This window comes from Patella vulgata, chromosome 8 (assembly GCF_932274485.2).
Source record: "Patella vulgata chromosome 8, xgPatVulg1.2, whole genome shotgun sequence".
NCBI classification, from domain to species: Eukaryota; Metazoa; Mollusca; class Gastropoda; family Patellidae; genus Patella; species Patella vulgata.
Genome location: NC_065886.2, coordinates 8,132,783 through 8,152,336, shown reverse-complemented (window position 1 = coordinate 8,152,336; position 19,554 = coordinate 8,132,783). Strand labels below are relative to the sequence as shown.

General features: G+C 38.5%; 1 protein-coding gene across 2 annotated transcripts in view; it reads left to right on the top strand.

Annotated features, from left to right (window-relative positions):
- The window catches only part of LOC126830972 (neurogenic locus protein delta), a 101,987-nt gene that overhangs the window by 73,672 nt on the left and 8,761 nt on the right, over window positions 1-19,554 (top strand). For both annotated transcript variants that reach the window (XM_050561574.2, XM_050561573.2), the window contains exons 3-6: window positions 7,510-7,800; window positions 15,355-15,415; window positions 16,640-16,894; window positions 18,393-18,453. In XM_050561574.2, the coding sequence (XP_050417531.1) occupies window positions 7,510-7,800; window positions 15,355-15,415; window positions 16,640-16,894; window positions 18,393-18,453 (668 nt within the window). The remainder of the gene's footprint in view (window positions 1-7,509; window positions 7,801-15,354; window positions 15,416-16,639; window positions 16,895-18,392; window positions 18,454-19,554) is intronic.

Here is a 19,554-nt window from a genome sequence, read left to right as displayed (position 1 = left end):
AGTTGCTAGTTGAACATAATATAGAATATTTGTAGTATCAGTTGTAAGTGAATGGGTTGTTTGTATGAGTTTAAAGTGAAAGAGTAGTAACAGCACACCAGGGTTTCTACTATAGATACAAAGATGAAAGTCGTATTTAAAACTGAACAAACAAGCTTCCTATCTGTTTCAATATTTAATACATATCCATTTTACTAAACAGTCTGATATTTTAAAAGCATATTATATATTTAGACCGTATATACTTATCAAATACAGATTTATCTTGGAAAAACTCTGCACTTAAAGCTACGCCTCGTCATTTGCATTTTCTAAACGATCTGATATTGTGATTCTAAAATAATCTGAGTGCTTCTAAGAATAACAGCAATCTGTTTTAGTGAATTATAGAAAACAGGCAAGGCATGAGACAATGTAATTATTCATTGCTGTAAGAACAGAATCATATCTGTGTTACAGACTCAAACAGTAATTTTAAGCAAAATATGTTTATATATTCGTACCATGTTTGACAGCGGGCACGTAAACTGGGTGAATTGTTAGTCTTGAAAAACTCATGTTAGTCTTTAAATATATTATTCAGGGGAGGATCCGATGTTTTACAAATTTAATTATTCATTCTGTAAAGTTAAATGTGTGTATTTTTGGATAAAAAATAAGTTTTACAAATTAAATACCACATATCGTTGTTGAGATTTATAATTTGATAATTGTTAGTTTAGATTACTTTCTAAATTCAATTACATTTCTATTAGTGAATTGTAGATATACTGATTGTATATTTAGTATTTGCTACTGGTATATATGTATTCGTGACGCAGTGGCTCAGTGAGTAAGATGTTGGCTGATCCATGTGTTGGCCGAGATAGTTCATCAGGATTTTCCAGTGTGGTTCCCTCCTTGCCCATCTGAAAGTATGGAGTTTATCTTCTGTTTCTACCGCAATCTGGTTAAAACACAGATCCAATTTCGTTTCGTTAAATATAGTTCAAAATTTCGATTTTACTTGTCTTTACTACACTTGGATCTGGAAGTGTTGTTATTTAACTTGTGTTCTGCTTGAAATGAGGGGTCAGCCAATCAAATGGTCTGTCGAATCGAGCGTTTGACATTTTTGGCGCAGAACTGTGGGTAGACATTATCAGCAATAGAAATCAAAACAAAGCAAAAGTAGATAAAAAATACATGGCGGTCGATAATTGGTTAATCGAATGACCAACGTAATCGGGTCAAATGTCGCTTGCTTGGTACCTGACGTCATAGAACGTGAACTCCCACTATAACTTGTTAGATCTACATGTAGTGTAGGCCATCGAAAGTATAAAAAACGAAATATAGATCTATATTTTAATTAGATTGGTAAGCGACTGAAGGCAACTTGACAGCTCATCAAAAGACAATAAATAGAAATGAAATGAAATAATAATAATAATAAAAACTTTATTTAATGAGGCAACTTATTTAGTTTGCAAAAAAAACCCTTCTAAGCTATAAAGACATATATACATGTAATATCAGGATAAATTCAAAATCATTCGTAATGCAATACCATTTTAAAGTGGGAAGTTTGGAAAGTCACTCCTAAACTACCAAACATATACATTATACAAGTAGAATATAGGAAGAACACTTTAATTACACACAAAATAAGAAAAAATGCATGTTAAAAACAATAAGAGAGAGAGAAATTGGGTTTAACGTCCACTCGACACAAACTAGGTCATTTCGGGACTAACATATGGTTTAATTTTATTTACATAATTCGCTTGCGCGTAGGGGTCTTTAGCAGTGGGAGGAAACCGGAGGACCCGGAGAAAACCCACGAGGTTGGACAGGCGACCCTACTCCTTGTCACGTACAACCGGGGATTCGAAAACACGCCAGTTGACTCAATGACAGACTTTATGATACAGCGCGCGCACGCTAACCATTCAGCCAACCAACCCCCCGTATATCCTAGAGGTCACAATTTTGATACAGTTTTGATGAAACTTGAAATGCATGTTTATAACTCAAAGATCTTGGTTCCTTTCCATATTAACACATATCGAATGGTAACTACCTGAATTATGGCCATAGGCGTACGAGCTGGGGGGGCTGGGAGGTCGGCCGCCCCCCCCCCCCATTTTGGGCACCAAATGCTGGGAAAATTTGGCCACACAATTGTACTTTGTAAAAGTTGTATAAAAAAAATAGTGTGTTTTTGAATGTGTCCAATTTAACAGCGAATTTATTATTATTATGTAACATACTAAGAACCTAACTACATTTTCTGGGCACCAACCACCTCCGCCCCCCCCAGTCAAAAATTTCCCCGTACGCCTATGATTATGGCCCTTGATTGTACGAAAAATCGTGTTTTGAGCTTGTGGTCCCTATAAAGGTCACAATTTTTATCCGATTTAAAAACAAACGTGTGAATATATCACAGTTATACACTAATGATGGTTGAGTTTGAATTTCGTGAAAATCGGATTAAAACTGTACGCAAATAGTGTAAAAATATGGTATATCAAGGTTGTGGACCCTCTAGAGGCCAGAGTTTTTATCCGATTTGGATGAAACTTTAAATATATCTTTTTATCATAAAGATCTTGGTTCCTTTGATAATCATACATATCCGAACGTAACGTCCTGGATTATGGCCTCTGATTGGTCGAAAAATCGCATATTTAGCTTGTGGATTCTCAAGAGGTCATTTCGGGACTAACATATGGTTTAATTTTATTTACATAATTCGCTTGCGCGTAGGGGTCTTTAGCAGTGGGAGGAAACCGGAGGACCCGGAGAAAACCCACGAGGTTGGACAGGCGACCCTACTCCTTGCCACGTACAACCGGAGATTCGGAACCACGAAAAATAATAAGTATGTCATCAGTTGAATATTATGGTTTCTTCAGTGCTCAATATAAATGAGTTTTCAGTTTAATCTTAAAATTTTCAACATTTTTACACATCTTTATATCAAAAGGCAGATTGTTCCATAAAAGACATGCAGAATAATGAAAAGTGCGTTTCATGGATTCCGTTTTACATTTTTGAAGAAAAAGAGATTTACTGGTCTGTGAATGGAGCAAGATATCAGTTTTGAAAACAAGAGATTTTTCAATAAAATAGGAATTTAGATGAAGTGGAGTATTAAATGGTAATAATTTTGAATGATAAGACAATTTTATTATAAAGAATCCTCTGTGTAAGGATAAGCCAACTGAGTAGAGGTAGACAGAGTTTCAATTGGTGCATCAAGAATAATTCTTGCTGCCCTCTTTTGTAATTTTAAAAGAATGTCTAATCTACATTTGGTAGTATTTCCCCAAATAAAAGTAAATGTGGTAAAACGTCCTACTGTTCTGCACCAACTGGGCTAATGAAGACAGGATAAAAACAACAAAAGCAGTACAGGAATATATGACAGTCCAGAAAGTCAATGGAGGGACTGACAAGGACAGCTGTCTAGTCGTTCAGATGGGTCGAAAAACCGAGGTCCCGTGTACATATTGGCGTGCACGTAAAAGATCCCTTGGCAGTTGGAATTCGATATAAGAGTAGGCCGTAGCGCCGCTGCCCGGGCAAAATTTCCCTCATAGCACACTGTATGGCATATGCCCGTCTTCATTAGCCCAGTTTAGGAGCAGAACAGTAGGACATTAAACCCCATTTCATTTCATTTTCCAGAAAGTCAAGGGGAGGCGGGGGGTGTGGCCGAGTGGCCTAATGCTTTAGATCATAAGGTCTGTCATTTAGTCAACTGGGGTGGTTTCGATTCCCAGCTTGCACATGACATTGAATAGGGTCGCTTGACCAACCTAATGGATTTATTTCCTTCCACTGTTTCCTTCCACTGTGCAAGCGAATTATTGAAATAAAATTGAACCATATGTTAGTTGCGAATGACAGAGATTGTGTTGAGTGGATGTTAAACCTCATTGCTCTCTCTATTTCTGGGGGTTGCATGGCCGAATGGTTAGCATGTGCACGCTGTATCAAAAGATCTGTCATTGAGTCAGCTGGCTTGGTTTCGATTCCCCGGTTGTCCTTGACAAGGAGTACGGTCGCCAGTCCATCCTCGTGGGTTTTCTCCGGGTCCTCTGGTTTCCTCCCACTGCCAAAGACCCCTACGCGGCAGTGAATTATTGAAATAAAATTGAACCATATGTTAGTTGCGAGATGACCTAGTTTGTGTCGAGTGGACTTTAAACCCAATCTCTCTCTCGCTCTCTCTCTCTCTCTCTCTTTCCAAGATATCAAAGTGACTGGAACTGTTAGCAACATAAACACATCCCAAGATAAAGCTCCTCTCTTTAACTTGAATCAAAGGACATCAAAGTAAAAAATACCTTTTGAAACTATTGATATTATCTAAAATCTAGAATCAATTTTAGTCCCAAACCGTTTTCTTTTTGTAGTAATTAAATTTTTTTAAAAAATCCAAATCAAATCTATTTTATTACCGCCTTTAATTATGGGAACCAAGACGAAATAGATGATAAGACGGCACTTTATTTTATTAAATTAAGATTGTTGAATAATGTAGTCTTGTTCATAATTCATTGGTAAACTAATTGGTTGACAGATGTGGTGAGACGTGATAGCTCCTTGATTCAAACAGGGAGCAATGCTTAACACAACAATTCATTAACAAAATTTCTTTATTCATATATATATTATCTCTGCTTACGCTAAGCAGAAAATGCTCATCTCCGAACTCTATCAAGGCATTCACCCAATACCTACACCAAGTTTGAACATTCTAGCTCAGTTGGTAGAGTTATTGTGTCCCAAAAAGTGTGACAGATGGACAGACAGATCTATTTTAATAGTCCCCTGCCTTTCGAATGATAACATGATGTAAAAGGCCTTTTAGTGGATATTCATATTTGAGACCTTCCGTTCTGCGAGAACATTTTTTAACACAATAGATGCTACAATTTTTAACAGATTTCTTATATATTTGGTGTGAGGTAATGGGGTCGTACAAGGATGAGCCCTATCAATATTCATATTAACCTTATATCTTTTCAAATTTGGTGTGAAGCATTGGGGTCATAGAGTATTCGAACCCTGTTCATTTTTAGCAATCGCAAACTTTCTGTTCCAAAGATATATTGTGTCTGAATCTGAATCTGTACCTCATGGTAGACCAGTTAAAGCTGGCACCAGATATTCAGCCACCTTGTAGGAGAGAGAAAAAGAGAGAGAGAGAGAAAGAGAGAGAGAGAGAAAGAGAAAGAGAGAGAGAGAGATGTTTAAGGTCCACTCCACACAAACTAGGTCATTTCAGGACTAACATATGGTTCAATTCTATTTCAATAAATCGCTTGCACATAGAGGTCTTTAGCAGTGGGAGGAAACCAGAGGACCCAAGGAAAACCCACGATGTTGGGCATGCGACCCAACTCCTTGTCACATACAAGCGGGGAATCGAAACACACCGGTTGACTCAATGACAAACCTTAGGATACAACACACGTGCTAACCATTTGGCCATCCAACCCCCTCCTTGTAGAAGAAAGTGAGACAGATACACTGATAGGCTTGTCAACAGGATAAAATGGAATAAAATTGGGGTGCAACTTCCTACTTTTGTGCTCCGCCTGGGCTACCAAAGGCAGGTGTGAAAATAACTCCGTTTACACTTGGCCGTTCTCTGACCGGATAGCGTTTACGCTATGAAAACTTAACCCTGCCGTGCCTAGCACAGTGCTGAGACCACCTCACTTCAGTGGGCCAAATTGGCACGATACGCAGTATGGCACATTTATGTTTGACCCATTTACACGTCAAAAAAATTAACCATGACATGCCTGGTACGGTGCCTGGCACGCTTAAGATTTGTAATGTAAACAGGGTTTGTGATTTCTTGAAGGCATAAAGAATCTTTATCAAATTTGGTCAATATCCAAGTTTTCTTTTGGATAAGGTGCTGTTAGGATATATAGCTGCCATTACCTGTAATTCCACGCTTTGTGTGGCTATCTTTATGGAAGGAATAAAGGATCTTTATCAAATTTGGTCAATATCCAAATTTTCTTTTGGGATAAGCTGCTGTTGGGTCATATAGCTGCCGTGTGCCTGTAATTCCACGCTTTGTGAGGCTATCTTTATGGAAAGCATAAGTATATAAGGATTAAACTTGGTCAATATCCAAGTTTTTTTTTTGGATAAGCTGCCGTTGGGACTTAAAGCTGCCGTTTACTTTAAACAATGCAAGTTCTTTCTTATATCTTCTTTATTAGCTGCTGTGTGTGTGCGTTAGTCAAACATTTCTGCACACTTTCAATAAGGGAGTAATCATATCCCACCACACAGTATAAGAGAATTATATTATTGAAACTTATATATCAAGGAATTTATACAGATCTTATCTCAGATTGGCCCATGCCATTCATCTAACAAAAATTAAAATTTGATAACAGATTGCTAAAATAGTTGATATCGAGTGGGTGTGTTAATTATCATGTTACTGTTAGAGTCACAGGGGATATGAAATTGGGGTTTAACGACCTAGACCTACTTTTCTACTCCATTCGTCTAACAAAAATTGAAATTTGATAACAGATTGATGAAATAGTTAATATCTCATGGTTGTTTTACTTATCATGTTCCTGTTAGAATCACAGTTTGACAAATTGTTGATATCTCATGGATGATATTGGGGTTTAACGACCTACTTTTCTACATCAAGCGGATAAATAAAGATGGGCATACCCCATCAGTTTGATTTGAAGGAAATGAACTTGGCAAATAAAAATAGAAATACATCTTAAGTTTGCGTTCAGGGAAATTGCGCCTGGACAGCTGCGCTACGACCAGGCACTTTCCCGCGTGGTTCCCCCTTGTCAGTGATGCAGGACGGAGGGTCTGACAAGGACAGCTGTCTAGTCCTTTGGATGAGACGGAAAACCGAGGTCCTGTGTATACATTGGAATGCATTAAAAGATCCCTTGGCAGTTGAAATTCAATATAAGAGTAGGCGATAGTGCTGCTGCCCGGGCAAAACTTCCCTCATAGCACACTAATGGCATATGCCCGTCTTCATTAGCCCAGTATAGGAGCAGAACAGTAGGATGTTAAACCCCATTTCATTTCATTTCATTTCATTTCCCAGCTGGTGCAGATATGCATGAAGTTAAACCCCATTTCATTTCATATCTGACATTTCTTCAAACTTTATAATCTATGGGGGGGTTGGATGGCTGAATGGTTAGCGTGCGCACGCTGTATCATAAAGTCTGTCATTGAGTCGACTGGCATGCTTTCGAATCCCCGATTGTACGTGGCAAGGAGTAGGGTCACCTGTCTAACCTCGTGGGTTTTCTCCGGGTCTTCCGGTTTCCTCCCACGGCTAAAGACCCCTACGCGCAAGTGAATTATGTAAATAAAATTAAACCATATGTTAGTCCCGAAATGACCTACTTTGTGTCGAGTGGACGTTAAACCCCATCTCTCTCTCTCTCTCTCTCTCTCTCTCTCTCTTCAAACTTTATAATCAATGTTTATCTGTTTCAGGTTTACACTTCGGGTGTATTTGAAGTTAAAATACGCTCCTTATCAAATCACCACGGTCGCACGGTCAGTGGAAGGTGTTGTTCCGGACCAGAAAATAACGAAGATTGTGTCGCCACATGTCGAACGTTTTTCACACTGTGTTTATTACATTATCAAAAGCCTGTTCCGAACTATCCGACCTGTACGTTTGGAGAAGCCGTCACCCAGATTGTTGGCGAAAATAATATAGGACATGAACTCGGAGCAGAACCACCTTTCACTGTTCAAATCCCTTTTTCATTTTACTGGCCGGTAAGTTAAAAATATTTCTCTGATGTTTGTGAGTGGCATTTTATTACATGTACATAATAGGATTATGATTAAGATTATAGCGGTGAAAACAGCATTGAAACCACATGAATTTGTAGTGGTAGTAGTAGTAGCTGTAGCATTAGGACAGCTAACCTACGACGGGGATCACTACGATTTTTAAGTATATTTGTTCTCCTTTCCCGCGAGAATATATGGGGCTAAAAATTGTTCGCCACCGCAAAAAATATATGTAGTAGTAATGGGGGGGCGGGTGCCGGGTGCTGGGTACTACTACTACTACTGCCATTACCCGAAGCTGCTACCATTACTACTACATATATTTTTTGCGGTGGCGAACAATTTTTTGCCCCATATATTCTCGCGGGAAAGGAGAACAAATATACTTAAAAATCGTAGTGATCCCCGTCGTAGGTTAGCTGTCCTTGTGTTCTGTCTTGTCCTTGTGTCATTATGCGCCCTTTTATGCCTACAAAGCATCTTCAACTTCTAAAATCTGTTGTTTTGTTGATCCCCATTAGCTGATCAGCTGAGTTGTACTTACTACCCTCTACCCTTGTGGCGGCGCTACTGCTCAAACTGGGACGAACTCCCAAAGACCCCTAAAGAAATGTTAGACCTGTTAGGGGATGAAGGGTAAGGGAGTGAAATGTTGTAAGAAAATATCGCGGCAATACTCAGGATTGTTCTCACAAGTGCGAGTGTTGAGCGCACAAACTCGGCTTTGCGGTTTGTTAAGCCGTCATATCGTTCCACCATGGAGGAGGAACTAGGGCTTCCACTTCCAAAATTTTCCCAGCAGGTCATTTTTCAGTGGAGAAAGTGGTGCTATTTTTAGCACATAATAAGAAGACACAAAACAACATGATATTGAAATGTCGATCTGGTTTAATTGGGTCAAGGACAGTCGCAAAGAAATTTTATCTTGCGTCGGCATTTATACCCACCCACCCCCTCAATAAAAGAACACATGTAATCAATTATCATTTATTTATTTATTTATATATAAAAAAAATATAACAACAAGAAACATTCATTCATCGCAAGTACACTATTTTCTTACTTTATTTACAACAGCACCCGGTTTAACACATTGGTACTGCTTATGACAAAATCAACTTGGACAAATATGCTCGGAAATATCTGAGACGTATGCTGTTCATGAATCCACTCACTGAGGGATTTGAATGAGTGAATTTTGGATGTGGTGACATGGACGTTGAAATGAACCAATTTTTGTCAATTGTTGATTTCTTTCGTTTGATGGCATGATCTCTGGCGCGGTGCCATTTTTAAGGGAATGCAGCATCAATGATCACCCCTCAGTAGGTAGGTAGGTACCGAAACTCATGTTGCTAAACCAATTAACAGTCAGTTTAGGTTGGAAATCGTAATTTACTCTGATATGAGCCAGTTGGTGACTTGGTTGATTGCCCGTCAGTCCGCTTCGCATGCCCCCCCCCACCCCTTTCTGAAGATCCCGGATCTGCCCCTGGTAGCATTTGGTAGTAGAAGTAGTAGTAGCATTATTTCCGGGGATAATGAAAATGTCAAATTAGTTCTATGAAATCATAAAAGGCATCACATAGTAAAAATTTTATGAAAATGGAATAATAATTGACACTTTTATACACCAAAAACCTTGAAAAGTGACTAGCAGAAAATCGTAAATTTCTCTGCAACCGTATAAGTTAGTTAGAAACCATTTTGTGGTATCTGTATGATCGTATAGGGTTTATTCTATTTGTTGATTTGAATCAAATATTAAAATGTTTAACTGCTATCGTTCAGGAAAAGCCTCTGGGTTTCCGGTAATGTCATTTGTACGAAAATAGGGAAATAATTGACGAAATTACGGCCGCTTTTTTATTTTTTGGCACTGTACCGAATTCGACCACTTCCGGTCTGTGCAGAAGTTTCAAAAGCAGTTGATCAAGTAACCACCACATGGTTTCCCAATAGATAATTTGGTCGCAGATCGGTATCTGTTACAGGAACTGAGAAATCAGCTCCCAGAGAAAAAAAAAGTCAGAAAGTCTAATAAGAATAATAATCCGAACAAATACAGTAGCGTTTCATACAAACTACGCAGTGTGACGACCTAAAAGAACAAGAACTGAAAAAACATCAATTAACACTAGGCTATATTAGTAGCCTTAATATATGGATATTGGTTTGTCTTTCCCCCATGGGTCTGTGACTTAAGTTAACCCTGAAAGTGATAGAAAGCATTTAACAACTAATTTACATTATTAACACTAGGACACGCAGAAAGCTTTAAGTCACAGTTATAGATGTGAAAAAAATCAAATAATAATTGACAATTATGAACAAGTTAGAAGCCATTTTGTTATTTCTATATGATCATATGAGTTCCTTCAATTTGTTGAATAGAATTAAATATCATAACAAATAAGACTCATTTGAATAAAATATCTGTTTTGAAGGTTAAAAATACAGTTGTGGATAAAATGGCGCCACTTCTGGTGTCAGTGTTAAATTCAACTCAAATTGATATAATACACATTTGCTGTATGAATCAAACGGTGTTATTTTTATCAAAATCCAGCAAAATAACTTGAAAAGTGACTCATGCAAAATTGCCCATTTCTCGGCAACTGCTCAGATTACAAACTAATTTCAGCATAGATTGTCTTAGTATAGATATGAATGAACATTACATAGAAATATTTTAAAATATGAAAAGGCTAAATGGGTTGTAAATTGCTTAATTTTACACCCTTTTCACATTTAAATCATAATGGCACAAACACAAAACCAAATTAAAAAAATTGAGTTCAACTTTTTTGCGCCTGTCATAGAGGCATTCCTCTTGATCAATTATATTTGTAAAAATTAATATTTGCTTGCAAAAAGACAGGTCAAAATTGTAAATGCTGGAAAAATTATGTCACTTCTGGTGCCGACTGAAAACTTTATCGGTAACAAGAAAGTTGTGCACCATGAAACATATGAACTTTGTTTTGTTATACATATCGGTCAATAAATAATTAACCTAGAACCCATAAGCTGAAATTAAAAAGGCAAAAATTCTTAAAAAGTGATCATTTTTCTCCCTTGCCTTAAAATTGAAAATCGCTCTCCTGATTTGTAAATCATGGACACATGTATTTTATTTTTTTAAAAAGTGGGAAAGACTCACATTCCGTTCACTGTCATTGTGAACATTTATTTGGTGTATTTGATCAGTGTATAATGTGATCGCACATGGTAATAAAATTTCGATGAATATGTTGCTAAAAATAGATGGTGCCTATGCATCATTGGTTAATTGAACTGAAATGTAAAGTTTCGCGAGGCGAGACGTGAGAGATGGCATGGTGAAAATTTCAAATGAGAATAATTCCAGAAGAAATAGATTTTGATGAACTTTTCAAGCGTTTATGATTATGTTTTGAATAGGGAATATGTTTTAAATAAAATTTATATTTAGAAATGTTGACAAGTAATTCTATTAGAATACCGTACGTTGTTTTAGACGGAGGGTACTATTTAGCAAGCAATGTTTATTATCATTTATGTAATCATGGGCCTTATATATGATGTAACCAGAAATGACCCATTACACGCATTTATTGATCTTCAGAACCATTTCCCATACATACAACTAATCACTTTCCTTAATATCAGATCATTCCCCGTAATTTCTAAATCACTCTTCCTATCGAAACTGGCAGAGCTTTTTTAGGGGGGGATCACGTGGCTAAGTGGGTAAGACGCTGGCTTGCGAGCCTGGAGGTCGGATGTTCGATCCCTGCATTGGCTGAGAAAGTTCATCCAGATTTTCCAGCGTGGTTTCCCCTTGTCAGTGATGCAGGAGAGAGGGCCTGACAAGGACAGCTGTCTAGTCGTTTGGATGGGACAAAAAAAAAAAAGAGGTCTCGTGTACATATTGGCATGCATGTAAAAGATCCCTGGTCAGTTTGAATTCGATATAAGAGTACCGGTAGGCCGTAGTGCCGCTGCCCGGGCAAAATTTCCCTCATAGAACACTGTATGGCATATCCCCTTCTTCATTAGCCCAGTTCGGAGTAGGAGGTTAAACTCTATTTCATTTCATTTCATTAAAAAATTTGGACATCCAAAGTTAAATTAAGGAGTAAGAAATACACTGTTTGATTCCCATTATTGGATCTATAGGAAATTCTGTTCTTCGAGCTGTACTAATGGGAAAGAAATTGTCAATTATATGTTGCTCACTAACTCTATAATGCCAAGTTAAACAAGACTATTACATTAAGACTCTTGAGTTTATTAATACAAATATTCACATTAACAAACTCATACAAAGATCTCAGTTGATATCCACAAATACAAACCTCTTTTATACCATTTCTTACTTTGATTATTCCATCAAAATATCGTTAACTCGGTACTTATTTATCCACTTCTATCATTAAATTATCGTTTGTATATTGAACCATGGTTGTAAGGGAATTACTGTGTACGATATGAAAATTAATTAAAATCTGAATAATAAAAAATGTTCTTTGTAATTACTTAGGCCAAATGAAAAAAAATAGCTGCGTTTATGTAGTTTATGAGAGAGGGAGAAATGGGGTTTAATGTCCACTCGACACAAACTAGGGCATTTCGGGACCAACATTTGTTTTAATTTTATTTCTATAATTCGCTTTAGCAGTGGGAGGACTCGGAGAAAACCCAAGCACGTTGGACAGGTGACCCTACTCCCTGTCACGTACAACCGGGAAATCGAAACCAATGACAGACCTACACCCCCTTATGCAGTTTATGGTTACTGGACCACAAAAACTGGTGTCGGTCGGTTGGAAATCTTTTTTTTTTTTTTTGTTGTGGAGATTGAATAGAACTAATGGAAGTGATGAATAATCATTTTTATTTTTGTTCTATCCCTGAGAGTTCCAACTTTGGATTTATATTTAGCCTTATAATCCTCTCAAAGGTGTTACCGCAACACCCCCGTCTGTATATACTATCCCTTTATTGTTATTTTAGATGTGTAGATTCTCTCTTCGGATATAACAAGATTTCGAACGATTCTTCAATTCTTTAATATACTAGAGCATAAATATACATATATCGTCATACAGTACTGACAGGGCAGTTACTGCACTTAGTAAGGTATCCTAACTAGTGACTGCTATCAATGTACAAATTTGTTATATATAAGGAAAATCAGATAATAGGATAAAAGTAAATGTTGTAATTAAAACTGACATCTCGATATATAGATGAACAATGCATAATGGGTTAAATAATATAATAAATCAACAAAAACAATAGATCGGATTAACATCGTTACCCAATGACGAGTTGAAAAGTGATCTCAGGTTAAAGACTTACTCGCAAGGTGACCTGAAAGTGTTTTATTTAAGAAAGATTAATTATATTAGTGATTGATAGTTCATCACACCATTATATACTCTTCAAAAAAAGTAGGGGATATTGAAATGCAAATACCTATGCAGGTTGTGATATAATAAATAGTCATGGAAATTTGACATGCTATGTTCACAGATAAAGAACTTATCGCCCCAACAGAACCACTGAGCTGCATGTGTGACACGCAACAGCGCCATACACGTGGGAGGGGTTCATTGTCAAATTTGACACTTCCAGGAAGGGTTGATGAAAACTGCCGCGTGCTGGTTTATCCTATCCATATTTGATTTCCTATCGGTTCTTGCATAAGATTTACTGTTTAGCGTATCTTTGCTTTAGTGTGTTACGTTCAATTTGATCGGGGGACATGTTTGTCGACGTCAACGTCAACCGACAACACTACAAGAATTGGCCGTGGCACTGTAAAAGAAGTGGGTCAGATTGGCCCAAATCGTGATTAGACGGTTGATTAGGAGCATGCCAAGACGAATTGCTGATTGTCTGAGGATTTTGACAGTGTATCTCTTTGGGAGTGAAATTGGGCCGTCAGATAAGTTGCCCATATGAACTGTTTATGTTCAGGTGTATGCAATTGGCCTGTTATTAACATACACTGGTTACCTCTAATAAAAACAGCAGTGTATTTCCGCAGTTTTGTATTGTTTCTGAATATCCCCTACTTTTTTTGAAGAGTATATTACAGGGCCGCAACTAGCTCAGAACAACGAGGGGGGCGGGAAGTGTTCGCGGGGGTGCTGTAATATTGACGGACAATGTATATCTATTTTTTTTATGGCTGAAACTTTTTTCACGGGGGGGGCGAAAATTTATGCAGGGTCGCCTGTCCAACCTCTTGGGTTTTCTCCGGGTCCTCCGGTTTCCTCCCACTGCTAAAGACCCCTACGCGCAAGCGAATTATTGAAACAAAATTAAACCATGTGTTAGTCCCGAAATGACCTAGTTTGTGTTGAGTGGACGTTAAACCCCATTTCTCTCTCTCTCTCTTTTGCATGTGGTGCAACAACACAATAATAGGAGGCAGGGTGGCTTTTTACCTGTGGCACTGGCTCTTTAACCAGACATTTCCTTGAGATTTTCCATCCTGGTTTCCCCTTGTCAGTGGTGCAGGATGGAGTGACTCCCCTTGTCAGTGGTGCAGGATGGAGTGACATCCCCTTGTCAGTGGTGCAGGATGAAGTGACATCCCCTTGTCAGTGGTGCAGGATGGAGTGACTCCCCTTGTCAGTGGTGCAGGAAACAGCATCAAGTCTAGTTTGGTTAACAGTGGTGCAAGAAACAGTCTAGTTTGGTTGCTACGAAAAGCCATCCACGTACACTTGACAGTTAATATTCCATAAATATTAGGCAAAGCACTGCTGTCTCCGGGTAAAATTTTCTTCATTGTACACTGCGCAAGGTATACCAGTATTCAGTAACCCAGTTCGTGCACAAAAGTAGAACATAAAACCCCATTTCATTGCAATTTAATTAATGTCTTAATTTAGGGGTGAATAACCCTAGATGCAGTGGGGGTGTTGGATGGCCGAATGGTTAGCGTGTGCACGTTGTATCATAAAGTCTGTCATTGAGTCAACTGGTGTGGTTTCGATTCCCCGATTGTACGTGAAAAGGAGTAGGGTTGTCTGTCCAACCTCGTGGTTTTTTTCTGGGTCCTTCGGTTTCCTCCCACTGTTAAAGACCCCTATGCCCACGCGAATTATTGAAATAAAATTAAACCATGTTAGTCCTAAAATGACCTAGTTTTTGTCAAGGGGACGTTAAACCCCCATTTATCTCTCACTCTCTCTACAGGCTGTGTAGCAACCTTGATCTAACTCTGAATTCGGGGGCGGATTAGCCTATAGGCATTAGATGGTGTAGCTGAGAGAGAGAGAGAGAAACGAGGTTTAACGTCCACTCGACACAAACTAGGTCATTTCGGGACCAACATATGGTTTAATTTTATTTCAATAATTCGCTTGCGCGTAGGGGTCTTTAGCAGTGGGAGGAAACCAGAGGACCCGGAGAAAACCCACGAGGTTGGACAGGCGACCCTACTCCTTGCCACGTACAACCGGGGATTCGAAATGGTGTAGCAGCCTTGATCTGACTCTGTCTGAATTTGTGATAACCTTTTTGTTTTGTTTTCAGGGTAATTTTGCACTAATTATTGATGCCTGGCACGATCACCATAGAAACAGAAGTACATCTGGTAAGTTTCTATAATTCATGATAAAAGTTCTGTTCTTGGTATGATGAAATTTGAGTGGCAGTTGTGGCAGTTGTCCAGGATGTTATATAACGACCTACGCACTTAACGGGTTAATATTGTGAAGGGATAGATAAATCTACAGGTCGTGGAGTGAGACCACTAATCATTACTTGTCAGGATGGAGGGTCTGGCGAGGACCGTGTCTAGTGATACAGGTGGCGTGGAAACTTACGGTACGCCTGACAGTTGGAATTTGTAATTAGAGTAGGCTGTAGCACTGTGTCGGCAAACGTGACAAGGAGTAGGGTCGCCTGTCCAACCTCGTGGGTTTTCTCCCGGACCTCCGGTTTCCTCCCACTGCTAAAGACCCCTCGCGCAAGCGAATTATTGAAATAAAATAAAACAATATGTTAGTCCCAATATGACCTAGTTTGTGTCGTGTGGACGTTAAACCTCGTTTCTCTCTCTCACCCTCTCTGTGCCAGCACACAGTGTGGTGTATACCTGTTTTCATTAGCCCTGTTCGTTAGCGTGGTCTTTATTATGCAAAATTTATAAAAGTTATGGGGCTACCCTCAATTTATGTTCGAATTGGTAAAAATTTTCTTTTAAAAAAATGAAATTCTTAGACTGCGACTTTTTGCCATTTTTTAATTTTTTATTTTTATGGAAAAAAGTTATACACAGGAAGCCACAACAGAAGGGCTAGAAGTAAACCCGCAAAAATCTTGATTTCACCAATTTTTGAACCTCTGTATAAAACACTGGAATCAATTGTGTAGCTTTATAAATATTATTTGTGTCTTGTTCACATTCTAATTAACAGGAAACAACATTAATATTTCTTTCCATAAAAATAAAAAAAATTGAAAAAATGCCAAAAAGTCACATTTTGTTCAAACTATGATAGACATTAGCACCCTCTAAAAAAAATTTTTATTCTTATTTTTTCATTTTGAAATATAAGGACAACCCTACTGTCCATGCAGAACACTAGGATGTTAAACCTCATATACATTCAGGCCGTAATTAGGGGGGGGGGGGCAAAGCCCCCCCCTGCAAAAATTTTCGCTCACCCCCCCCTGTGAAATTTTTTTCGACCAATAAGAAAATAGATATGCATCGTCCGTCAATATTACAGCACCCCTGAGAACACTACCCGCCCCCCTGGTTGCTCTGAGCTAGTTACGGCCCTGTATACATTACATTTCATTTCATCTTCAGATACAAGACATATAATAATTCGAGTAAGTCGAGCCAAGAGGTTGAAACCTTCGAGGATATGGCAGGAAGATGAACGGTTAACACGAACCTCCCAACTTACATTTAGCTACCGTGTTGTCTGTGATGACAACTACTATGGTCTGGGTTGTGATCGCTGGTGTAAGGAACGAGATGATCCGTTCGGTCATTATCGATGTACGTCTAATGGCGAGAAGACATGTCTATCAGGATGGCAGGGAGAATTGTGCGATAAAGGTAAATAAAAATAATTCTTGCATTGTAACCGAAACGACTCCTTGGCTAATATTCCTATTAGAGATTCAACTTTCATGATATTAGGGGGTTTTGATGGCCGAATGGGTAGTGCATGCAAGTTGTATCATAAGGTCTCTCATTGAGTCAACTGGCGTGGTTTCGATTCCTGGGTTGTATGTGACGAGGAATAGGGTCTCACCGGTCGACATCTATATTACATTATAAACCTGTAACGGTAAATCTCTTTGATTTTTGGAGTATATTCTATGCCCAGAATAACTTGCGGTCTGAAAGTCAGGGGAGGTTTTGGATATATACAGGGAAATTTGGGGTTGTTTTTCTGAAAGTTTATCTTTAAACCTGGAACAGGTTATTCTTCCAGGGTAGGTTTTTTTTCCATAAGAAAACATGATATAAGGTTTTTCTTGCGGGAACTCTGGGATATTCTCATCTTGCGTACAATGAAAGTCCTCGACTTCAGAAAAACCCTTGACAGAAAAACCTCTGCCTACTTTCTTTTTCTCAGGTTATTTTCTTCAGTCTTTCTTTCCCCAGCATAACCTCGGTCTCGTTCTTTATCCTACACGTAACACGTGAGTTAGGCAGCTCAACGATTGTTCTGAGAACCTTGAAAATATTAATTGTACTCAAACAAAAGATGTCTCTCCTTATAGTATTGTTAATAATAAAGTAAATTAAAAATCAAAACGAAAGTAGATTTTCTAAACTGCTGTAACAACCTAAAAGCTAAATATTACCGTTAATCACAATCCTTATCAATAGATTTGTTACAGCTTGATAGACGTGTAGAAAATTTCTTGCGTGATAGCTATTTATAGGTTATGCACATGCTCCGTGTCTACCCTGTAATCACTTGGAAACTGTTCATTTGAGCGTGAACATTCGCTGTGGTTAGTTCAACTTTTAATAGAGCAAATTTTGACTGCGTGGGGCACCCTACTGTTAAGATTATTATTGTTAGGGCTATACAACGACTTAGAGTGTGGTTTCTATCTGGGGTTATTCCCCTTCGGTGGATTCCCTGTGAACGCAGTATTTAATGCATTGTTTTCAAATTTAATGTGAAGCATTGTGGCCATTATATCACCAATTCAATCAATATTCAACCTTTAGTTCCAGAATCACCCCCCTTTGGACGAAATATACTAATGTCCAAAAGAAAGTATAAAATGTGCATTTCGTGCTGCATCAACCAAAGTCGTTTTCCATCGTATGCAGCATTTGGGTACAATGTCAATTTGTTTCTCTTTTTTTATTTTGCTTAGAAATGTTGAGTTTTCACGCAAGGGGACAAACTCAGTAATGTTTTATCAAATATTTTTAATCTAAATAAAACTTAAGTTATATTATTAGTGTGTATACTTTCTTTTGGACATTAGTATATAAAATTAGATCAACATCCAAAGCTGCTTTGTGGGTGTCTTTCCATGTTTCTTTATATTTTTATCAACGGTTTCCTTTTGTATATATGTTTCAGTTGAATGTGCACGATCGTGTCTGGAATCAAATGGTTTCTGTGATAAACCGTCAAACTGCAGGTAAGAAAAGAGAGAGAGAAATGGGGTTTAACGTCCACTCGACACAAATTAGGTCATTTCGGGCTTAACATATGGTTTTAATTTTATTTCAATAATTCGCTTGCGCATAGGGGTCTTTAGCAGTGGGAGGAAACCGGAGGACCCGGAGAAAACCCATGAGGTTGGACAGGCGACCCTACTCCTTGCCACGTACAGCCGGGGATTCGAAACCACGCCAGTTGACTCAATGACAGACTTTATGGTACAGCGCGCACGTGCTAACCATTCAGCCACCCAACCCCCGTAATGAAAGAAAATGAAATCAAATTGTGTTTAACGTCCTACTGTTCTGCACGAAACAAACTAATGAAGAAGGGCATATGTCATACAGTGTGCTATGGTCTACTCTATGGTCTACTCTTGGGGATCACGTGGCTAAGTGGGTAAGACGCTAGCTCGCTAGCCTGGAGGTCGGGTGTTCGATCCCTGCATTGGCCGAGAAAGTTCATCCAGATTTTCTGGCGTGGTTCTCCCTTGTCAGTGATGCAGGACGGAGGGGCTAACAAGGAAAGCTGTCTAGTCGTTCGGATGGTACGAAAAACCGAGGTCCTGTGTACACATTGGCGTGCACGTAAAAGATCCCTTGGCAGTTGGAATTCGATATAAGAGTAGGCCGTAGTGCCACTGTCCGGGCAAAATTTCCCTCATAGCACACTGTATGGCGTATGCCCGTCTTCATTAGCCCAGGTTAGGAGCAGAACAGTAGGACGTTAAACTCCATTTCATTATCATTTCATTTCATTTGGTCTACTCTTATATCGAATTCCAACTGTCAAGGGATCTTTTACATGCACGCCAATGTGTACATGGGATCTTGTTTTTTTTTGTCCCATACAGTGTGCTATGAGTGAAATTTGTCCTGGACAGTGGCACCACGGCCTACTCTTCCATTGAATTGCAACTGCCAAGTGTTCTTTCACATACACTGCAACGTGTATACAGGATTTCAGTCTTTCGTCACATCGAAAAAAGTCTAAAAACCTGTCTGTGATGTTATGTTGTGAAGTGTATTGTGTATTATTAAATTCATAATAAATTGAGCAAAATCGGCCTAATGCAGAT